Raw genomic sequence first — 22,001 nt, 5'->3', positions numbered from 1 at the left:
GAAAGGAAAGGAAAGGAAAGGAAAGGAAAGGAAAGGAAAGGAAAGGAGACCATATTAAGAAGTCTCTCACCAGTGCAAGGAGAGTACATGGCTGAGAATCCCCATAAATAAGTTGCTGCTTTGTAGGAATAATTATGTGCTAAATTTGTCAGATGCACATTAGCATTGGATCATAATCAAATTAAATAGTTATAACATGAGAACCTGTCTGTGGGTAAGAAAAGGTGCCCTTTCATTAATGCAAGGCTGGCAGTCGCACTTAATCTTCCCCCATGCACACACTGCTTTGCTTCTTTTCTGCAAAGGAATTGCTCTTCAACTGAAAGTTGCCAGCTGTAAAAGCTTCTTTTTGACAAATCTGATGTGGACATGCACATAATTCATTTGCAGCCTCTTCCCAACCCTTACTTTCAATATGGAAATTTGGAAACATTTTCAACCAGACTCCAGCCTATGAAGAAAAAACTGTCTTTTTAAAAATACTACTGTACCTTTTAAGTATGCAGATTGCCAGGCTGAATTTTAAATGCAATCACTTTGCTTTCAGTACGCTCTAAAAATCAGGAGTCATAGTCTGCATGAATCAGTCCTCTGCACCTAGGACCTGCTATTTCCATCATTTTAAGCCTGTATGCTGCAATTATGTGAATTGTCCACTTTTTTTTTTTTTTTTTTTTTCTCAGCCCCCTCAATGAAATGCATATGCAGTATAAAACCCCTTTATCAAACTGGAAATTGCTGTTGTATTTAATCTTCCCAAAGAGAGCAAAATCAAATTATGATGTGTAGAGAATGATAATCTGTCAAATTCAATGGAATTCTCCAAACTTATCCCTCCACATCTGCAACAGAACAGGTTAAAGAGGTCTAATGTAGAAGGTGAGGGTAGGAAGACATGATGTGAGCATACGTAATGAGAAGATGAAAACTCTCTTAATCTTTGCAGATTGAATGAAATCTAATTACATACGGTATTGATTGTTGTGTATTACTGGAAAGAGACAGTGAAAAGGGAAAAAGCCAATTACAGTGAAATTGTAGTCTGACCCTTCAATTGCTTTTGGCATGAAAGGTTATGATGTAGTTGAGGCATCAAAAATTCTTTATCCTCTATGGTAAATCATTAGCAACAGACTCAGATGCATAACTGATCAGGGGAAAAAATAAACAACAGCCAATTAAACCTTTTTGATTTTTTTCCCCATGGAAAAAAACAAAGTCAAAGGAACAAAATACCAAGGTGTCATGCCATTCCAAGAATCATTACTGAGTCTGTCTGGCTTTAGTTCTCTGTTGACTGACAATAAATAATACTCATTAGTAGAAATAACATAGCAAAAATGAAAAGAAATATAAATTGAAGAACTATAGCTAGAATAACTCAGTTTTTCAAAATAAATGTGATACCCAAAGCCAAATACTAACAGATTATGTAAAGTTTCACCAAAGAAATTCCAGATGCATTTCACTGCTTTCCTTTCCCTTTGCATGCTCCAGCCATTTACTTCTGCCAAAACAGCAGCAGCTGAGTATAAAGAAAGCTTTCAAAATATGGTTTTTCTAACTTGATAGAAAACCAAAGCACGAGCCAACGGAAAACTATTGTTTGGGTGTATGTCTGCGTGACTCTGCAGGGATTCATGGCAACTCTCATTCACTCCATTCTAAAAATTCTTGTTTTGCCAAAGATAATTGCAAGGACCAGTTTTCTACTGCCTTTCACATATGGTCCTCTGTGTTCTACACACTCCTCCACCAGCATTGTATGCACCATTTTTATTCAGTTTATTCAGGCTGAAAAGTTAATGAGTTCTCTAGTGATCAGTTTTAGGTTGCCTCCTGATATACTTCCAGTGTTACTGCTTGTGTTTGTTTTTCCTTGCAGAAAATGTACTTTCAAATAATGTTTCTTTGATTCCAAGAAAACAAATAAGAATGATAGAAACAAAATTCGGTATTTCTGCAGCTGCAGGGCTGGTCTCTCACAGAAGAGTTTTTCTGGATCTTCAACAGAGTCCCTGGAAAAAGTCCAGGTAAGGTCTTACCAGTTCAGGAATTATCCAAATAGAAGAGAAAAATTAAATAAAAGAACACTAAGACTTTATTACCAAAAATACTGGGTACATAATAGTTGAATTTAAATCTGAAGAGCTCAAACTAGGAAGAACTGAGAGCAGAAAACTGGAACTGCAAATGGGACAGAGCTGTTGTAACAATAATGTTGGGCTGGGCTCAAACTCATGGTGCTTGTATGAGTTCAGTGTATGCAAGGAATTAATATTTCTTATGAACAAAATCTGTCTACCCATATCTCTTTCTCCCTGTAAAAGTAACTGACCCACCTCATTAAGAAGTAACATCCAAGAAGGCATGAAATGGCTCTCTAACCTTGTGATGAAGAACTCTACAGGATATTAGCTGAGGAACTTTGCTTGATACTAGGACAGAACTGCACAGCTCTAGAGCACAGTGCTTGTGCAATACCGGTTCTGTAAGACATGGTGAAGCACTGTCACAGACAGGCTCCCTTGAATCTCAATGCTGCCAGAGCAGCATCATGCCCATTAAGCAATGAGTCATAATATTAAAAAAGGAAAACCAGTGAGGTAAACCCAAACACAGATGCTTGATCCTTGTTTCCCTTACAGAGATGCAACTCTGATGACTTAAGTGGATTAGATACTAATTTTTTAGGAATTTGGGGGTGGGCTGTTGCCACAAGATGAAAAAAAAAAAAAAAAAAAAAAAAGTTTTTTAAAAAAATAAAGAAGAAACTGGCAAAACTGTGTTTTCACAGTGATGATCAAATAATTTATCTGCATTAATGTACTGCAGTGTAATAAAAACAAACAAACAAACAACAGTGTCAGAGAGAGGCTGAAGTGAAATGGATACGAAATTTGAACAGCTCAGCTCAAAAATCTTTCTGTATTTTTCCCTTATAAGAACTTTCAAGAAAAAGAAACTGCCTTCAGTGTTTATTATGACCTGAAGGAGCAACAGAGCAACATAACATTTTAATTAAAGTAATTGCACTGTGAATTTCCATACCCAACAAACCAGATTAAAGACAAAAAAAAAGAAAAAAAGCCACCGAAACAGAGACATACTTTCAGGAGAACTTCCTGTTTACTGGGAAGCCACAGTCATTACATGCAATGGTACCTGCCTAGGACATTAAGGACTTCTGCTGATTCTCCAGGGAATGCTAAGCTGAGAAGAACCCAGAGCTAGTAAAATCCTATCCAAAGTCTCACTTACGAACACCACCAGGAACAAAGCAATTCAGGGAAAGAAAAAAAATGCAATCATTCAGTTGAGCTATGATAGATATAGCCTGGGGACTGAGCTAATTTAGTCTGGGAACTCTATTGCTACGTTGAATTTGGGAGGAGGATTTCCCTCTTAAATCCTACATTCTTCAAAACTTCTCCAAATTATCATTAGGAAACACAGCTGGTGACACTATCCCTCTAACTTATGGATACTTATTTTTGTGACAAACATGCACACTCCACATTCCTGTCCTCCTTCTCTTTATATACACACGTGTGTGCATATGGAAGCGTGTAAGGGGATGCCCACTCTGTAACACTTGCTGGCTCAGACTGCATATTACCTACTTGGATTTACACGGTCATTCAGAAAGTAGTAATAGGAAATATACTTTATACTAACCTTTCTATTAGTCTGCATTCTGAGACTGCAGTAGCCTTTGTTAAATCAATGTTACGAGTAAGATTTTCACAAGCAGCCTAGAAGCACATTTGGTATACTTAAATATATTTATACTGCAAGTTTTATTTGGTGCTAGACACTAAATGTTACATTTATATTAAAATCTCTTGTAAAAGTTTACTCCTTCAGCTTCCTCTTGTCCAAAGCATTGATGTATTTAATCACATACTTATTTCTTTGATGTTCCACATTTAGAACTTTATGAATCTATGGAAATAAAAATACACTTGTTTCGAAGAATTCGTTTCTATATGAAACATTATTTGTCCAACAGCAACTTGCATGGCTTAGCCTGTTCTAACTACCATGGAAGGGTTCTTTGCTTACCCACCACAATTTTTCAAGGCTAGTGAATTAAAACTGCATGTAATAAAAATAAGTGGTGGATGCTTCCCCTCCTCGCCAAAGATAATATCAAATTTAAATGGCAAAGTCATTAAACATATGGATGCTATGCTTAAATAGACCATTAAAAGTACACAGAGTAAGAACTTAGAGCATTTTTAAAGTAATTCAGAGACAAAGTATGTAACTTCCAGCTATAAACTAACGGTGTACTCACGATACAAACACCTACCCTTGCAGAGTTAATAAATTTGGGTAAAATATAAAACTTGGTTAACAGTTTGTGGGGACTCCCACCAGCCACTAAACCCATGAACTCTGCAGCCTCCTTAACTTTGTATCTGTCTAAAAAGTACTGACTTTGGACGGAGAGTTTGGGGGAGCCTCCGCACATCCCTCCATCAAAACCCCGCTGTTACCCCTTTTCCATTTGCCTTCAGCCACGGACACTGGGCTTCCCTCCCCTGCCAGTGGGTGCTTGGGGTGCGTTCCCCAGGGACACGGCGGGACCCTGCGTACCATTGAGCTGGTTGTAGACCACCTCCTCCAGGTGGTCCAGGCGCTGCAGGATGGCCTCCCTGTCCGCCAGGCTGCCCACCTTGGCCCCGCGACTCCTGGCCCGGCGCTCCGCGCTCCGGACGATCTGCACCAGCTCCTGGGAGCGATCCTGGATCCTGCAGTAGACGGAGAAGAGGATGATGCCCACGAAGACCAAGATGTTCACCGTCAACAAAGTTTTGATTTTCCGTGCCACCGCCATGGGAGCCGCGGGGGCGGCGGGGGGCACATCAAGGCGCGGCCACCCGGCGCCGGGGCGCGGCCGGGGCGCGGAGCGGTGCGGAGGGGTGCGGAGCGGTGCGGAGCGGTGCGGGGCGGGGCGGTGCGGTGCCGGGCGGTGCGGAGCTGTCCTTCAGCACCACGGTGCCGTTCCCCGCCCGCCGGCGCCCTCCGCCTTCGCCCCGCGGGGGCCGCGCCGCTGCGGGCTGGGCGGCATCGGGGGGCCGCGGAGCCGAGCGGCTGCTGGCTGCCGAGCCGCCGCCTCTTCTTCCTCCTCCTCCTCCTCCTCCTCCTCCTCCTCCGGAGGCGGCGGCAGCGGCTCCCGCTCGCCCGCCCTCGCTCTCCGCCGCCCCAAACGCAGAGCGCCGGTGCGCAGTGACGTGCTCCGGGCAGCTCATCTACATGCACACGGCGGAGCAGCCGTGCCGGGGCTGCAACCCCCCCGGCTCGCCCCCCCGACCCGCTTCCCCCCCAGCGAGGGAGCAGGGCCCGCTGAGGGCTTTTCGCCCAAGGAAGCCACCCGTGGCCATTTTCTCTTCATCGCCTACCCAGAGCGCGGCCAAGCCCCGGTGCGGGCAGCTCCTGGAAAAGGATGGGGTGAAGAGACCCTCCTTGGCTCTGCTGCAAACCCTGAGGTGACACGATGCTCCCACCTCACTGCTCGAAATGAACTGAGACAAGTTCCCAGCTACTGGGAGAGCTGCTCACGCACCACGAGCAGCCTAAGTGCAACGTTGGCTGGTGCTCCTGCCTGGGAGTGAGATGGCTGGGACCTCTTCCACATGCAGGAGAAGTTCTTGCCAAGCATCTACAAGTGGAGACAAGCAGCCCAGGCCCTTCCTGTTACACAGCCAGCAGCTGCTGAAGAACTACTGAGATCAATAAGCTAGCCACCCATGGACACAAGGCAGTTGAACCCTTTCAAGCTGGCAGCTTCTACATGCATTCCCACAGAGCATTCCTCCCTGTATAACACCCCTCTTAGAGGGTTGCATATCATAATGTAATCCTGACTCTGCTTGTTTGTGGTGGTGGTGGTGGGGTTGTTTGTTTGTTTGTTTGTTTTCCTCCCTTTCATCCCTCCTTCTTGATTTCAGGAGCTGCCAAGCTCAAAACCCAGCAAAAGTTAGGAGCCTCACTGAATTTACTCTATCCTGGAAAGGCCTGCTCAGGATTTCCAGCAGTGTAGACTCTCCACCAGTGCCCTGCTTCTGACCATCCAGTTGTACAGCCTCTGCAAGGCACTGAGGGTGCAGTCTGAGAAGACCTGTGAGACCCATTGTGTTTCTGCCTTGGAGAAATTCTCCCCTTAGTGTTTTAGGGTCACTCAGGAACCCTGTGCTTTGGAAGGAGCAACAGCAGCAGAGCAAGCTTAGACTAGCACTTCATTATAATCTAATCTGTGGCAAAAGATGCCACAGGTTTCTACAGCATTATTTCTCACAAAGTGTATCTCTATAGAAAACTCTGCAGGGCTGGTTACTTTCAACAGTACTTTACTCTTAAACACACTGAAGTCTCAACACCTAATGCAGGGTCAGCTGCTCTTTCACGGAAGCAGTACTAAAACTCTCAGTCAGCTCAGCAGAAGCAGCTCTGAATGTGCAATTTTCCAGTGTTTTGATTATTTTATTAGTATTCTTATAGGAAGTCTGTCATAGCATTATGTTTTCCTAGAAAAATACCATTTTGATTTAAGAAAACATATTGAACTAATGCTCAAGTACAGCTTATTAGATGTCTCCACTGCATTTAATATATTATAGCAACACCTGCTGGTCTTGATATGGTTAAGAATCTGTTACATTAGTGTACATTAGTGTTTCCATTACAAACTCCAAGTTCACAAGCTGCCCAGTCAGGATTCAGACACACCAGCATGTAGTTTATCCCAAGAGCTGAAAACCACCGTCTGCTACCACCAAGACTTTACCAGTTTTGATGTTTTCTTTCACATCACTACAAGTTTTAAATGGGCTCTTTCAAAGACATGATTTTATTCATGATGTGACTTAGGTATGACAGTTACTCCCTTTTACCAAGCAAATGTTCTTAAATGGTCAGCTTAAACTGACTGTACAGCATGTGGAGAAGAACATCAGAATATACTTATATGACTGCAACCTTACCTCACACCATTCAAATAATAGTTCTTATAGATCACTGTTCACTCAAAGATCCCAAAACAATTTACAAATGACATACTATTAGAGCTGACTGAAGGATGGTAGAAGTGTTTTTGGAAAACTTTCAAGGTCAGAAAACATTTTGTTTTTGCATTGGAACAAACCCAAAAAGCTTTGAAATATTTTCACAGAAAAAGCATTCAACTGAAACCACTGTTTCCTGCCCAAAAGGGTCAGGTTCCAATTTCTCCTCACTCAGAAAGGCCTGTATTGCCAGAAGAAAACTAGATCAAAATCAATATATGCAACATTTGGATTTCAATGAAAATGCTCTTGTTGAAAACATACCAATCAGCTCTGAGTGCTGACCCATCTTACAAATGGGGAACATGGAAAGGCAGTGGTAACTTTGCCCCAAATCAATGGAACAAGCCAGAGGCAAAGCTGGGATCCCACTCCAAATTGCAAATCCAGCTCTCTCTCCAGTAGGCTATTACTCTCTCTCATTGATTTTTACTCCTATTCGTCTCCATAGGGCTCATGTTTTCACTCATATCAACCAAGATGAATAGGAAGCTGCTAGAAAGAAACATCAAGATACTGTGTACTCCAATGACAGTCTATAGCTGATCACACTCATTGCTGTCTCTCTGCTATCACTGTCCTCAATCAAAATAAGCACCTGGATGAGGAACAGATGGCTGAAGATGAAGATGATGTTAAGTAGCCAGAGGGAAAAACTCTAGAAACCAACCAACCAAATGAAAAACAAAAACAAAAACAACAACAAAAAAGAACAGTCAACATTCTAAAATAGTTGTCTGTCAGAGGCACTTCCTGTAATGAAGTAAAGATGGTTTATTGCCTTGGGACACTCTATTGAACTGTCAAGTAGCTAAGACTAATAATAAATGATAACAACAGCATATTTAAAAAAAATAATAAGTGCATCTGTTGATTCTTGGTTACTGCAGAACATGTCAACTTGGTGTGAAGATGTTGATACAAAGGAAAACTTCAGTTGCTTCTGCATTTACAATCCTGCTGTGCTTAGCTACTGTGGTCAGAGACAGTAAATTTCACTTCAAACAGCAATGAACTAGAAGATTTTGAAAAGAATCTTTAGTAAAGCATCCGTCTTGCCACCATAGTCTTATCTGCAGAGCCCATCAGAGAACCAGCCACGGCAACAGACTCCACGTCAGTCTGACCCCTAGTTCATTTAGAGCTAGGGCAGACCTAAACTTCAACCAGTACAGGAGAACTAGATTATTATATTTTATTTTACCAGCTAGCAAAAACCATAGATTGTGCAACAACCGGATATGACAAAGATAATCATCATCTAGACACTTTCCAAGTTCAATTTTTCCCCCAAAGTGGGCAGAAAAATTTATAAAAGACCACCATGTCAGATTCTCCCACAAAGTACCATACATATAGTAGAACCTTTGGAATTACCATGCCTCTTCTGTTGTACAGTTCCAGGTATGGTGGGTACATGCTCAGATAATCAAGTTAAGGAATTTCAGTTCTTTTATGAGATGTTTTCCATTGAATTTCAGTTTTAGAATCTCCGGAAGGTGATAAAGGAAAGAGCTTACTGATGAAATAAAATAAATAAGATTTTACTCTTGGGGGAAAACAAGAAGAAGAGAAAGTGATTGAATAGTTGCTTAGAAGTTTTTGAAATTTAAAAAGTTTATGTTGAAAATAATATATCTTTCTTTAAAGTTTATAATCATAAAATCATTCCCAATCACTTTTCCAAAAGGATACAGCAAGACTGATTTAACATATCTTAAGAGAAGTACCTTTCTGATCATTCTACAGTGTGACATGAAACTTTTTCAAGAATGAATAATATGTAAAAGGGATACTTTGAAGCTTAAAATACTTGAATGTTAGCTCAAATATTAAACAAACAAAAACAAACAAACAAACAAAAAAAACAGGCAAAATATTATGCCAGTGATGATCTGCAACTGCAGATTCCAGCTGCAGTTATTCATGCATCACCTACCATTTTTCTAATGAAATCCCAACTGAATTTACTAGCCAACCATCTTGAGTTTTAATATAGACTAATATTTTATGTATTTTATGTTTTTAGTAGTATTTATCTAGAAGAAAACAGCATTGAATATATCAACAGTCCAAGATCTGTTAAATTACTCAGACATACAGAACTGAAACCCTCTTCCTGTTGTGAAGCGGCATTGCAACACATCAAATAATTGCAATCTAGTATTTGTGCAGCCTCCTTTTTATCATAGTTACAACAGATTCTGAAATAAGATTTGAACAAGGATTTCATTTTTTTTTTTTTTTTTTTTTTTTTTGTGAACAATCAGGTAGCGAGCTAGGAGAGAAATAAATAAGGCAGCCTCAACTGTCTTACATTTGACACATTTCCAACTGGACTATTACTTTTTCTGTTGCAGCATCAGAGAAGATAACAAGCTGCTGTAGTGGCATGAGAAGGCCAAAAGCCAAACAATTTCTCTTGCTACAAGACACTGGCAGGTCCCTAAGACTGCAAGCTACCACTCTGCCCATATGGATGCAGAGGCTTTGGAGCATGTTCACGTTTGACCAAATGCTTATTATTGCTAGCATAAAAGTGCTGCATCCAGGTTAAGGCAAAGAAAGAAATCCCCAACCTGGTATCCATCTCATTGCATTAAAAAGGCTGGAAAACTAAAAGCCGGAAGGAATTTCCGTGTGGTGATACTACACCGGGAACATTTAGTGCTGGCTCAGAAAGTAAAGGTGTATGATGACTGAACAGACCAGAATATAATCAATGTCTACTTTACTTAGAACAGAATGACAACACAATGTTCTGGTGCTATGGTTTCAAGCAAGATGAATGTGTTTACTTTAGTAAAAATGACCTTTCTACTACAATAATTACAGACCTGATGCCATAAGCTTTTATTACTGGGGTCCCAATTACAGTGTGCAAAGACTTCCATTCATAACCAGCAGACCCACTCAAAGCATTATGCACAATGCAGGGACTAAGTATTCACAGGATTAGCCTGGAGGTGCTGGATATTAATTCATCTTGATGATGGTTTGAAATCCAGTGAGATGCCTTAAAATTTGGGCATTTATTTCAGAAATTGCGTGTGTATATGTATATTTTGGCAGTATTATCCTCACTATTTCCCTTAACGAATTACGGTTACAGAAGTTCCTGAAATGGAATTTTTGGATGCTTCCTTCTAAAACTGCAGCAATTCCCACTTGTACATGAGGCAGTTCTTCAAACGTGCAGACTTCTCTGTGATCTAGTGCCTGTCACTGTGATAAGAAAATGCAATACCCATATATTCCTCATGCAGTACTAAAACAGCACAATTGCAGGCAGATCTGCTGCTTTCATGTTTGTGATACTGTGCTTAGGACCACGCTGTAGTAAATAACATGTAGATAAAACCCAACTATCATCTAAACATGCACTAAAAACAAACAAACAACAACAACAAAAATAAATAAATAAATAAAACTGCCATTGTAAAAACAGAATATAAATAACTGGCCAGACTAAAATATTCAACCCACATGCTTACATGTCACAAAGCTCTAATTTGTAAACATTACAGTTCTCACTGATTTTAATAAGAATGAGTTCAGCTTCTACTTTTGTGAAGTCCAACTGCATAGTCTTATATCCACTTTCTATTATCTCCTACCGCAATTTCAGAATTGGTGCTTGTTTACTAAGGGGTGATTATCACTGTTCACCATAATCAAGGATTATTTGCATGGTCTTAGATTTACTGCATGCAACAGAAAAAAATGGCCTCGGGAACCTTTTGCCCCCAAATGGCAGAAAGGCCTGGTGTGTCTGTGCCTCAGAAAGGGAAGGTGATGGGGAGCTGCCCGGCAGCTGCTGCCCGGGGATGGCAGGTTGCAGAGCGATGGTTTTGGTAACCATCGACACTTCCTGTAAAGAATTTCAGACGTATGATAAAACAGAGGCAGAGAGCGACTCACATGCTACAAATAAGTCTGAGAAGTTTTCAAGGACAGCTTCTATATTTATGAGAGCTCTAGTAAAGAATATAAATGTGTAATAGATGTGTAAGTGTAATTAAATATCCAGTTATTACAGATACAGTAATTACCTCATTATACTCCTTGAAATCCATCTTTACTTATGACTTTTTCCAGAAAACTTACAAAAACCTTCCAAAAGGGTGCCTTGTTTGCATACTGAGACTTCTGCTTTTCATGGTGGCCAATACTCTCCTATGGTTCCCTTTGCTCCCTCTTCTGCTGCAGTCAGTCACTAGCCTCATACTCTGTACAGCCTTTGAAGCAGACACTGCTGTTTGATAGTATTGTTTTATAACAATGACGCATCAATGGGGCTCCTAATTCCAGAAACAGATCAATCTTTGGGTCTGTGTGTCAGTTGACGGATGTGGACTTCCATCTCTGGTTCCCCCTTGGAATCCATTTGTCTCATTTCCATCCTTCCTCTTACTCAGTCAACCTTACAGTAACAGAATTTGCAGTCAGCTCTGCTATCAGTATTCCATCAAATATTATCTTAGGTGAAAATACTGCCCAGATCAAGTTATATATAAAGGCGTGTTTTTAATATAGCCATCCTTTTAAATAGGAGCCTATTTACTAAAAGTACTGTCAAAAAGAAAGGCTTTCTCAGGTAACAGCTCTCCTGCTGCACTGTTGGATGTTCTCCATTGGCATTAAAATAGCCAGCAGACCCCAGACAGGAGCAGCCACAGCTGGAACAACATTGCTCCCTGTCTGATCCAGCTGAGAGCTCATGAAAAAGCTGAGCATTATCACTGGCTTAGAAGAGTTAGAAAGATTTTTTAAGTTCATCTTTGGCCATCATCATCACAGTCCCACTTCTGCAATGAGGTATACAGGCTTGTGGACTTCTGCAAATACTTGCCCAGGCTGATCCACTGGTAGGAAAAGAGCCTCATACAATATTCATTTACTTATTTGTCTGTGACTTCATGCACATTATTAAGAGATGCATGGCCCTCCAGCAAAATCTTCACAACAAAATTAAGAAACACAGCCAGTCATTATGTCAAAGTCATAAGAGATTAAATATTCTAAGTGCAGAAGCACAAGGGTAAATTAGTATTGTTACCTCCCGACCCCCAGAGCTGCACACAGTGCTGGCTTTAAACAATAAAAATAATGAGATTTTTAGATTCCATTTATTTTGAAACAACAACTGGCAGCTTGAAAGAAGAAAACATGTTTTGGCAAATAAAGTTGACATTGACATTTTTAGGAAAGACTAGCTATACAGTGGCTTGTCACCGGGCATATCTGAAGAATCACTGCTACCTCTGATGTATGATGTTTTTCACAGGGACAGTGCCATGTGTGAGTAATACGGAACATTTAGTGCAGTTTGTATCTGCCTTTATAAGAGACTTGCAGAATATTTAAATAGAAACCAAACCACTTCTAGCATTAAAGTCTTCAATTTATTTTTAAAAAATATAACCCTAAAAAAAAAAAAAAAAAAAAAAAGAAAAGAGAAAGGCTGATTTATGGTAACATTCCATCCTGAAAAATATGCTAGTGAGAAGCCTTAACAGATGGATGTACGATGATAAAAACCAAACTCATCTACTTGAATTAAATTTTCAAATAATTCCAGTAAAGGACAAAGTCTCATTTAACACATTGATGAGCTTCGTTGTTGTTGTTTTGTTTTTAAACACATTTTAAATGATCCAGTCAGTAGGAAAAGAACATTTAAGACTTTATTGGTCTATGAAAATGCTTAAATAATGACTAAGCTGTTTCCTGTTCTGGACTACACAACTTCTCTAGGTTTCAGTTTTTCCATCTGAAAATTAGAGACAGCTTGCCGTAAAGGAAGTGGCAGACTTTGCTTTTATTAATCTTTACCTCAATTTATTCAGAGCCCATACACAGTTTAAAAACAAATAAAAGTCCAAACCCAGGAAAATTTGGGAAACCATCAGATTTGTTACAGGCATCAAAAGAGCAACACGGTCAGGGGAGCTGGAAGTAGACAGAGACATGTAAGCGTGACGTGCACGGATACTCAGAACCCTGTTAGCTGTAGATGCTGGGAAGAAATTCTCTATTATTCATTAATCCTATGGAGAGCAGATATATCAAGCATTTTTTCCTCTTAATTAATCTTTCTCTGAGCTATGAAGTTGAAGAGCTTAATTTATTTGTATACTTACTTATTTCAAAGGAAATGTATTTCTCACCAGACCCCTACAGTAACTGTAGGAACTTGTAGTTTCTTTGCAGTGAAGCTGCAGCCTCAAAGCCTCTGGCCAAGCTCACGAGTATTTCGAACTGCATGGGTCTTTAGTCACTGCACTGTGATATATAACTGGAGACTCAGAACACTTGCTGCTTTTTATACTAAATGCAGGGAGATATTTTGTGTCTGTGGTTTGATGTTCCCAGATACAGACATTAACACCAGCCATGAACAACAGATCACATTCCACCTGTGTAAAGGAAACATGAAATGGAAAGGATCAAGTCTGTAGTTTCCTTTATGCTATTTATTATTATCATGCAGTTGGATACATAGGGTATGATGTATCAGTTCAAAAAAAATCATGACATTAAATCCCTTTCTGTCCATTGAGCTGCTTTTGATTTACATAAACCAAAGATCAGCAAGCTGTGCATAGGCTGCCCAGCGCTGAGCAAAGCTTTGGTTGGTGCTGGTTATTCCCTTCCATCCCTCAGGCACACAATGCCCTGGAAGGAGATGCCTTTACGGAGCTTAGCATTGACCTACATCAGCCTAAAATATAGGGCATTCAGCTGCTGCTTAACGGGGACACTGCTGCACCGAGCAAACATTACTGCTTGTTAGCATGCTCTGATCAATACAATTAGTAGGGTACCCTGCCAGAGTACATACTAAAGGATTAACTCAGGTGACAGGCAAAGGTTATTCAACTTCTGACAAAAGGTGAGGGGAATTCTCTTGAAACAGTAATTGTCTGTCACAGGAAATACTGCAGCTTTTTGAACATAGGCAAGAAGAAACCATAGCATGACTTGGATTAGGGGAAGAAGGTAGAAGTGGGCAGGTTGATGCAGAGGGATCTAATGAATTTACCAATAGAACCTAGGGCAGATTGGACAGAAAACAAAGGACTAAAGCAAGAGTAAAACCCTCAAATTAGACGGATATGTCTGTAGCTAAAATAACTGAGGTTGTTTTCCTCCTAGGTCTGAAGAACTTCTGTGGTCAGCACATGGATTGGGAACTTAGAGCAAAGAAAGGCTGCAGAGGGTTTGGCATGGATTGCTTCCCCATGAGAGCCAAAAAAGTGACAAAATGGCAAGGGAAGAATAAAGTATTTCCAGGGGTGATAACATTCGCTACCCTACGAAATCAACCCTCAAGTAATGTATCTTCTTAAAGGTCCAGAACCCAATACAAACATAGTTATCATTGTTACATGGCTAATTGGAGGTAAATGAAGTTAACTGCCTGTTCAGGCAACTGTTCTGCAGGTTTGGGTCAAGGAAATAATATTTAGGAAACTCTCAGAATGGGCACACCTACTGCAAAGGTATCATAGCATTTGGAACTGAGATTAGAAAACAAAGTGCAAACTTGTAAATTAATCTGGTAGTAGGAGCCAGAAGTAACATTCACAGAACAGCTTTAACTAGTCACAGGCACAACTACTGATTACTGTCAATTTCATTCTGTTGATTAATTCTTCAGTCTGTACCTAAGAACCCCTTCTTTCCCATAGCATGAGCCCAAATGGTTTTGTTCTCAGTGCTCGAATGGAGAGTTTATCTAGTACGGCACCCTGACCTCAACTGGGACAGAGAGGTGCTCCCATCTGACGCACAACGCATAGACAAGATAAATAATAATGGGCAGCAACGGTAAGAATAGTGCATCTTTATAACATTCACTCCGTATGACATAAATGAATACATCAGATTACGCTTAAAATAGCCCACTCTAAAATTAGGTAAGTGAATAGTACCATGTAACACTGCAATACTAATGCAATTGAAAGAGCTGGATATAAAGACCACATTTAGCACTGAGTAAACCCTCTGCCTTGAAAATGTAAATTCATGTAATTGCCACTAATTGTGTACAGCATCAGTGTAAACTTAAATATGAAAACTGAACAAGCAGTACTGAGTCTGACTTTCCTCAGGTAAAACCTTCATTTTAGTGAAAATTTTAGTGAGCCCATGCTCTTGTACACCCACCTAGCTTTCCAAAGCATGCTGCAGGCAACTGTGAGGACGATATGAAGGCAAACAAATCCCAAAGTCATCTCAAATAAAGCATGGTTCCTGTGGCACACACAACAGTTCTGAGCAATGCCTTCCATCACCTTGCTCCTCACTCACACAGTTGCTGGACTTGCAGCACAGAGGAAAACTAAAAAGAAAGATAATTTTTTACATGCATCTGACAAGAGTACCTGTGCAGAGCGTGTTCACATCAGGGTTTTCAGGACTGATGTGAGTAACTCAACCGTGGACTTCCAGGGATTACAGCAGTCTAAAAGTACTTGGAGCAGTAACAGACTCTCATTCCTGCGGGCACAACCAGGCAGTTGTGTTGCCAGTTGCCAATTAGGAAGTGCCCAGTCTTCTGGCCAACAGACTGAGCAGCATCCACTGACGTGTACATGGCCCCTGGCTGTTGAAGATGAAAGTCAGGTTCTACAAATGTGGTCTGCAAAAGCTTCACAGATTTGCAAGCAGAGAGAAGAGAGGCATGCAGAGCAAAGAAAAAAATACGCTTGCTAGATGATATTTGACTTGTGCCATTTTATTTGGTTTTATCTTATTACTACAAAGACTTGGAAACAAGGTTTTGGGTGTTTTGTTTTGTCTCCCTACATATTTCCTTTGTGACTTTTACAAGAAGAAATCATCTCATTTACCCACTACCACAGGCAGCTTGTTTGAGAGAGGAGGTCTTGGTTGACTCCAGCACTCACAAAAATAAACCAATAGATAGACAAATAGATCGTAAAGAGCCTTAGCTCCACCTATAAGTCCTTACTGCTTTGCAACTCTTGCAACATCACCTATGGGTCAGAAGAAAAAGCAGCATGCTCTTAATATGCCACCTGCTTCTACCAATGTATCCTAACCCATGGAGAGCAGTGCACCATTGAAGCAAAGCCTGAGGTACAATGCCATATCAGCATTAAATCCCAGCCTGACAACTAGCAGTGCTATTAAATGACACCCAAAGGCAGGGTTCCACCTTGGGAAGCCTCCTTACCAAAGAAAGTGTTCAAGTCCCATTGCTGTAGTCTAAGTCAGCCTTAACGTGCAGTGAGATAAAACCAGCAAGAGTAACTTTTATCTACCTTTTGTCCTTTGGTAGCTCTCTCTGTCCAAGTTGGGGTACATTGCAGGAAATCTGATACTGTCTTAAAATGGCAACAGAAGTATCTGAATGTCTTTTTATCAGCTCCTCTTAATCACAGTAAATCCTGTCAATTCAGCACTATAAAAATTCTTACCTTAATGGAAATTTGGGGTTTCTAGGGTGCAGAGAAGAGGAAAGAAAGACCCATTTGTTTTCAGGAGTTAAAATCTATATCTGATAGCCAACAAGGCACTAAACACTGCTGCAATGGATGCAATTTGGAATGTGAGAGGAAAATCACATATTCGTTTGGGAATATATTGTCACAAGCCAGCTGCTTATACCGGATTAGAAAAGGGAATTAGAAAATGCACAACCCAATTAAAAAGTAATGTTTTGTTTGTTTCTTGCAGTTCTATTGCTCTTTCGTACTAATTTCTTCCCTTTTTCATTTTTACTTAATTTAATACTAATATTGATATTCACAAATAAATCCCAACGTTCATGTCCTTTTAAAATGTCTCTTGCATTGGTTTTCACACCATGGTCTGATCCTGATGTTGTAAATGGAGGTATGGCAGTTTCCAACAGCTCAGGACATAGCTCTGCATCTGTGGGAGAAAGACGATCTCCGAACACCGAACTTCCCATACCATCATACCAAAATGTCAAGGTGCTCCAGCACTTCAAGCAAGAAAACCATAGGAAACTATTTCCTTTTCACACAGATTTAAAGAAAAGTTGAAAGGAGGATCATGCTGGAGGCGAGACAAAATATGAATTTTTGTCCTACTGTGTTCTTCTGATAGCACAGGTTGGGAATAGAATTGGCATAAACAGAAAAACCACTACAGTAACTCTACCACCATCTAGAATGGATCATCAAAATAACAAAGATAGCAGCAGTTGGCATTCTAAAGCAGTACTGAAATTCCAGGTAACCAACAGTAAAACTGGCTGCAAGAACCAATGCAAACATTACAAAACACTGATCTCAGATTTACTAGATTTGAGGGCAAATTCCCATTTGCCAAAGTCAAAAACAGAACAAAACCATATTGCATGACTTCAGGCAACCCTGGGGTTCTTTAAATTTTCTATTGCTCTTAGAAATAAGAACTGTTGTGAAGATGCAAAGCCCAAACTCTTCCTTGTTGAAAAGAAACAAGAAATATAGTTATTAGGTTCCTTTAAAAGCTGTGATTTTTTTTCAGCCAAAAAAGACTGTGGCACTCAATTTATTCTTACTTTCCTGAAGTATCTTACACAATTAGATGAGAAATATAAACTTTCTGAATCAACTTGAAAGAAAAGATTAACAATCAGAAAGGAAGAAATGGTGTGGGAATGGGAAGTGGTGTGTGTGTGTGTGTGTTCAGGACTCCAAAACTAACATCTTGCAGTTCCAATAAATCTCCTTAGTCTTCAGATGAACGTGCCCTATGGTCACACCTGTGACACTCTGAATAGTTTCAATTCCAATAACTTTTCATTTGGGGAAGTCAGACTTGTAAAGAACAAGGACTCATTTAACATCTGTGTGCTTGGCAAGTTTTTCTTTTTTCTTTTTGTACATTTTATTTTGTTGTTGTTATTGTTGTTAATTTCTGTTCAACTTCCCCCAGCTAACAGAGCTGTACTCTAGCTGGGCTACATGCCTCTGCAAAAGGGTTCTTGGTGTCCTGGAGACCTACAGCATCCTGAAAAGCAATTTGGTGAACTTACGGAGTGTGATGCATTTGAATGTTAGACTGCAGAATTCCCTTCGTCTTTCAGATTATTCTTCTTTTATGTTTGAAGTCAAGAAAGCCAAGGAAACTTAATTCTCCTTTGATTAATAGCAGCTGTGGATTGCTTACCTGATTTGGGGCAGATTCAATCATTTCCTCACTGAAAGCAAACTAAGTTTTTCTTAAGGTTTGCACTTAGAATAATGGTTGTCTGCATTTTATAGCATTATGCCACTATATTTTATTAGAAAATATTAGTCAACCCTTATTTCCTGGAAGTTCACCAGTGGTGTGCTCATATGTTGTCAGAACAGAGCAATGACTCAAGAGCAGTCTGTGCTAAAGACACATGGGGGCAAGGGGCTAACTAGGAGCTGATTTCATTCATTGAAAAATGTAATTTAGACACCCCAAACTGGGCCAAAAGCACCTACTGCATTTGTATTTTTTTCTTTCTTTTTTTTTTTTCTTCTTTTTTAAATAAACTTTACATAGGTTAAAGTACCTTGTTTCAAAATTTTCATGTCTTTCCACTCCTAGTTTTATATTTTTGAATGACAGCCAGATATGGAGTTCACCCAATTCTGATGCTAAAAAAACTTTCAATTTCTTTTCATGTCAGTTGAAAAGCCTAAACAATTAATTTGGAGTCTGGATATTTATCTTCACCAGTGTTTCCACTTGTTCAACAACAACAAATCAATTATTTTTATACCTCTAATTTCCCTACTAAAGTTTTCCCTTTCTAAATTTAATAGGAACCAGCACACTCCAAAATAACCCACTCTGATGTGGAGCTTAGTGAGAAAGATGCTCAGTTCATTCAGTTCATATAAATCAATACATCTTTACTGAGGGACAGGAAGCAGTGTGCTTTCTTGCCAGGCCAGGAACTGACCCATTTTTATCAACTCATTTGAGAAATGACTTTTTTGTTTGCTCATGTGTTTCATTATTCAGAAATATTTAGAAAAAAATGTAATTATGGAGAATATAAATTGACCATTTCCCTTAAAAAATGCACTGAAATGCTCAAAGTATTAGAAGATAGGGACATCATGTTATACAAAAATAGGAAACCTTGACAAAAGAGTAATGCTTTGAAAAGATAAAGGGAAGATCAATATGTTCCATCTTTATAGACTCTCATCTTGTATCCTCCTGCAGTCTCAAGTCAAAGCCTACTTTTGTCTGTAGTCTAACAAAGGGTATCGGTGTTATGAAATGTACAGTAGCTCCTTCGTTATGCTCCCTGATAACTTGTCATTTATAATCAGTCAAATTCAAAACAGCTTTTTCTTTACCTGCCTGACTCCCGTTGCAGAACTAGCCGCAGTATGCTTCCTTGTTTCCCTGCATTTAAAAGGTTGTTTCCTTTGTGTGGTTCCTCCCTCTGAAGCTGTCTAAATGTGCTGCCAACAATGGCCAGAGCAGAGTGCTGGGTGAAGAATAAATCCCTTTAGCTGATGTAAGAAGTACTGCCATAATTCACTCTACAGTCAGCTTAAAGCTATGTTACACATTGAACAGAAAAATCCACTCAAAACCTCAGGTGAGGATGTGGTGAATCGGTCCCCATTCACTGCTAATATTAGGTAAATGTTTACCTTAGCTAAAGATCTGGTCTTCACTCTTCTATTGCATAAGCCATAGTTTCTTCCTTGTAAAATAGGGATTTTGTGTTCAAAGCAAGCAAGGGAAGGTAGCAAAACCTCAGTTAAGTCGGTCCCTCGCTAAGAGGCAAAGGTGCAGAAGGAAACGCCCTACAGAACATTGACCTTCCCCAGTTCTGCATGCTGGGCTAAGGGGCTCAGGGAAGATGAAGGTTTTCAAACGAGACCTCCTAATTCGGGGTCCTGACCTGCTGCCCCCCAATGGAGACACCGCAAGGCGTGCTGTGCAGAAGGCACCGAGCTCTCACAGCTCTGCCGATGCAAAGGGAAGGCTGGCACATCTGCACCGAGGGCGTTCTGTCTCGCAATAACCAGCTGAAAACTGAGACATCCAAACACGGTGGTCGTGCCTGGAAATTCAGCTTAGTGGCCTATTTTGTGTTACTACTGAAAGTTATGGAAGGGAAATGTAAAACAGGACTCTCAAGGCAAGTGCAAACCACAGCTGCATAGCAATTTAAGAACAAAGCTTGTTACCTGTCTCAGAAGTACCTAGATGTGACAGCAATTACTTGTATTTAGGGAGACACTGTTTTCTTCCTTCTTCACCCAATTATCTGTATTTAAGATGTGCTTCTTTACAAGAAGTCATGCAAGACAGAAAATGAAGTACAAAATCCCACTTGCTTCTTCCAGGATGATTTAAACTAGCTTCTCTGGAAATGCAGAGTCCCTGTGATATTCCTTGGTGCCTCATTCAAGAAAGCTTTATGGAGTCCTTCCGCGGCAGGTACACTGTACCACCGTCATTTCTGCCTCTATTTGTAGCAAGGTTTTCGTCTCCAGTTGAACAGCTTTAGTGTTCAACCCTATTTCAAGTATTTCTGCAGAAGTTAACTTAGAAAGAAAAAAGGGGCTTGGTCATTTGGTGCAGCAGTCTGGGAAGCAACATGTCTCTAGAAGGTCATGGTAATGCTGGAGAATCAGCGTGCTGTCCCTCACTGGGACAAACAATACTCAAAAAAAAAAAAAAAAAAAAAAGGATTTATCTACTTTCTTTTTACTACACGTGACAGCCTTGTGGTTAATTAGCAGTTAGATAAGTAGCAGACTGAACATTGCACAAAATAAGAAGTGTGGTAGCAAAGGGTGCCAAGGACTTATGAATACATTCTTTGTCTCCTGAAACAGCTGAAAATACAGGAATCCACAAAAATGGACAGCAGAATGTAATTCAATCAAAAAAAAAAATCATTGAAAAGGTACTTGACACTTCTAGGGAAAATAAATTTGACTTTTAGACAGAATAGACAAAGTAATTTTGAATTTAATTTCAACATTCAGTGTTTATCAAAGCTTCTTCCTTGGTAGTGTTTGGAGAGAAAGGAGAGTAAGGAGGTTGTGAAATTTACATAGAAGTTCTTGTTTTGTTTGTGAGCCCGCAAACCCATAATTGCAACATCTGGGATTGCCAGGAATCAGGAAATTCTCTTCCATACTGGCTCTGATTACAAAAATCGCAGCACTTTCCATCCATACAGAAGCCCACAAAAGCAAAAGGTAGGTTTTTCTAATTTGAAAAATCAGTCAAAGCTTTCTCTTGCTTGCTTCCATGAGTCCGATCTAAGGAAAGCAGCATGCCTACACCATCCAGAAGGCAGATGTTGAGCCTGGAGCAGCACCAGGACTCTAGTACTGTTTCTTTAGCAGAGGCTGTAAATCAGACACTTGCTTTATCCTGACATAATTGCATTCATTATGTGCGTTATATCAGATAAAGAAGTAGCCAGCAGGATAACAGAGTAAATGATGCCCATAACCAGCCTTCAACTTGCAACCACAAAAAAAAAAAAAAAAAAAAAAAAGGAAAAAAAAAAAAAAGAAAAAAAAGGCACCTTTGGAAACTCAAAAATCCACCAGATTAAAGCCTGAGTTCTTGATAAGGGAGCAGATGAATACTTGGAGGAAATGCTAAAAAGACAAAATCCTTTTGCTGCAGACAATAAACTGCTATGAGGACTGAAACCCATTTCTTATCTTCCAGTGAGTTTTTTGTCTGGATGTTATTAGCACAGCATTCCTCTGATCATTTGTAAATGTCATTTATTAATCCTTGCACAATTGTTCTCTGCAGAGTAGATTACAGGGTCTAGTCTCCCTTCTTTCAGCTTGCAGACCATGCTCTGTTTAATAAGGATGTTGCATGTTTTTTTTCTTTGTTTGTTTGTTTGTTTTTCCTCCATTTATGCTTCAGTAACTGTGACCCAAGCTGCAGAATAACAAACCAGATTGT

At 40.0% G+C, this 22,001-nt stretch overlaps 1 protein-coding gene across 2 annotated transcripts in view; it reads right to left on the bottom strand.

Annotated features, from left to right (window-relative positions):
• The window catches only part of GALNT9 (polypeptide N-acetylgalactosaminyltransferase 9), a 200,429-nt gene that overhangs the window by 139,002 nt on the left and 39,426 nt on the right, over window positions 1-22,001 (bottom strand). The window contains exon 2 of one of the 2 annotated variants that reach the window (XM_035340408.1): window positions 4,603-4,757. Coding sequence is in view for 1 of the 2 variants with exons in the window: in XM_035340407.1 (XP_035196298.1) it covers window positions 4,603-4,843 (241 nt within the window). In the remaining variant the exon portion in view is untranslated. Of the gene's footprint in view, window positions 1-4,602; window positions 5,184-22,001 lie in introns of those variants that run through there. The other variant, XM_035340407.1, reaches the window with a different exon arrangement.

This window comes from Oxyura jamaicensis, chromosome 15, assembly GCF_011077185.1.
Source record: "Oxyura jamaicensis isolate SHBP4307 breed ruddy duck chromosome 15, BPBGC_Ojam_1.0, whole genome shotgun sequence".
NCBI lineage: Eukaryota > Metazoa > Chordata > Aves > Anseriformes > Anatidae > Oxyura > Oxyura jamaicensis.
The sequence above is the reverse complement of the archived record's forward strand: the minus strand, read 5'-3'. Positions and strand labels throughout refer to the sequence as shown.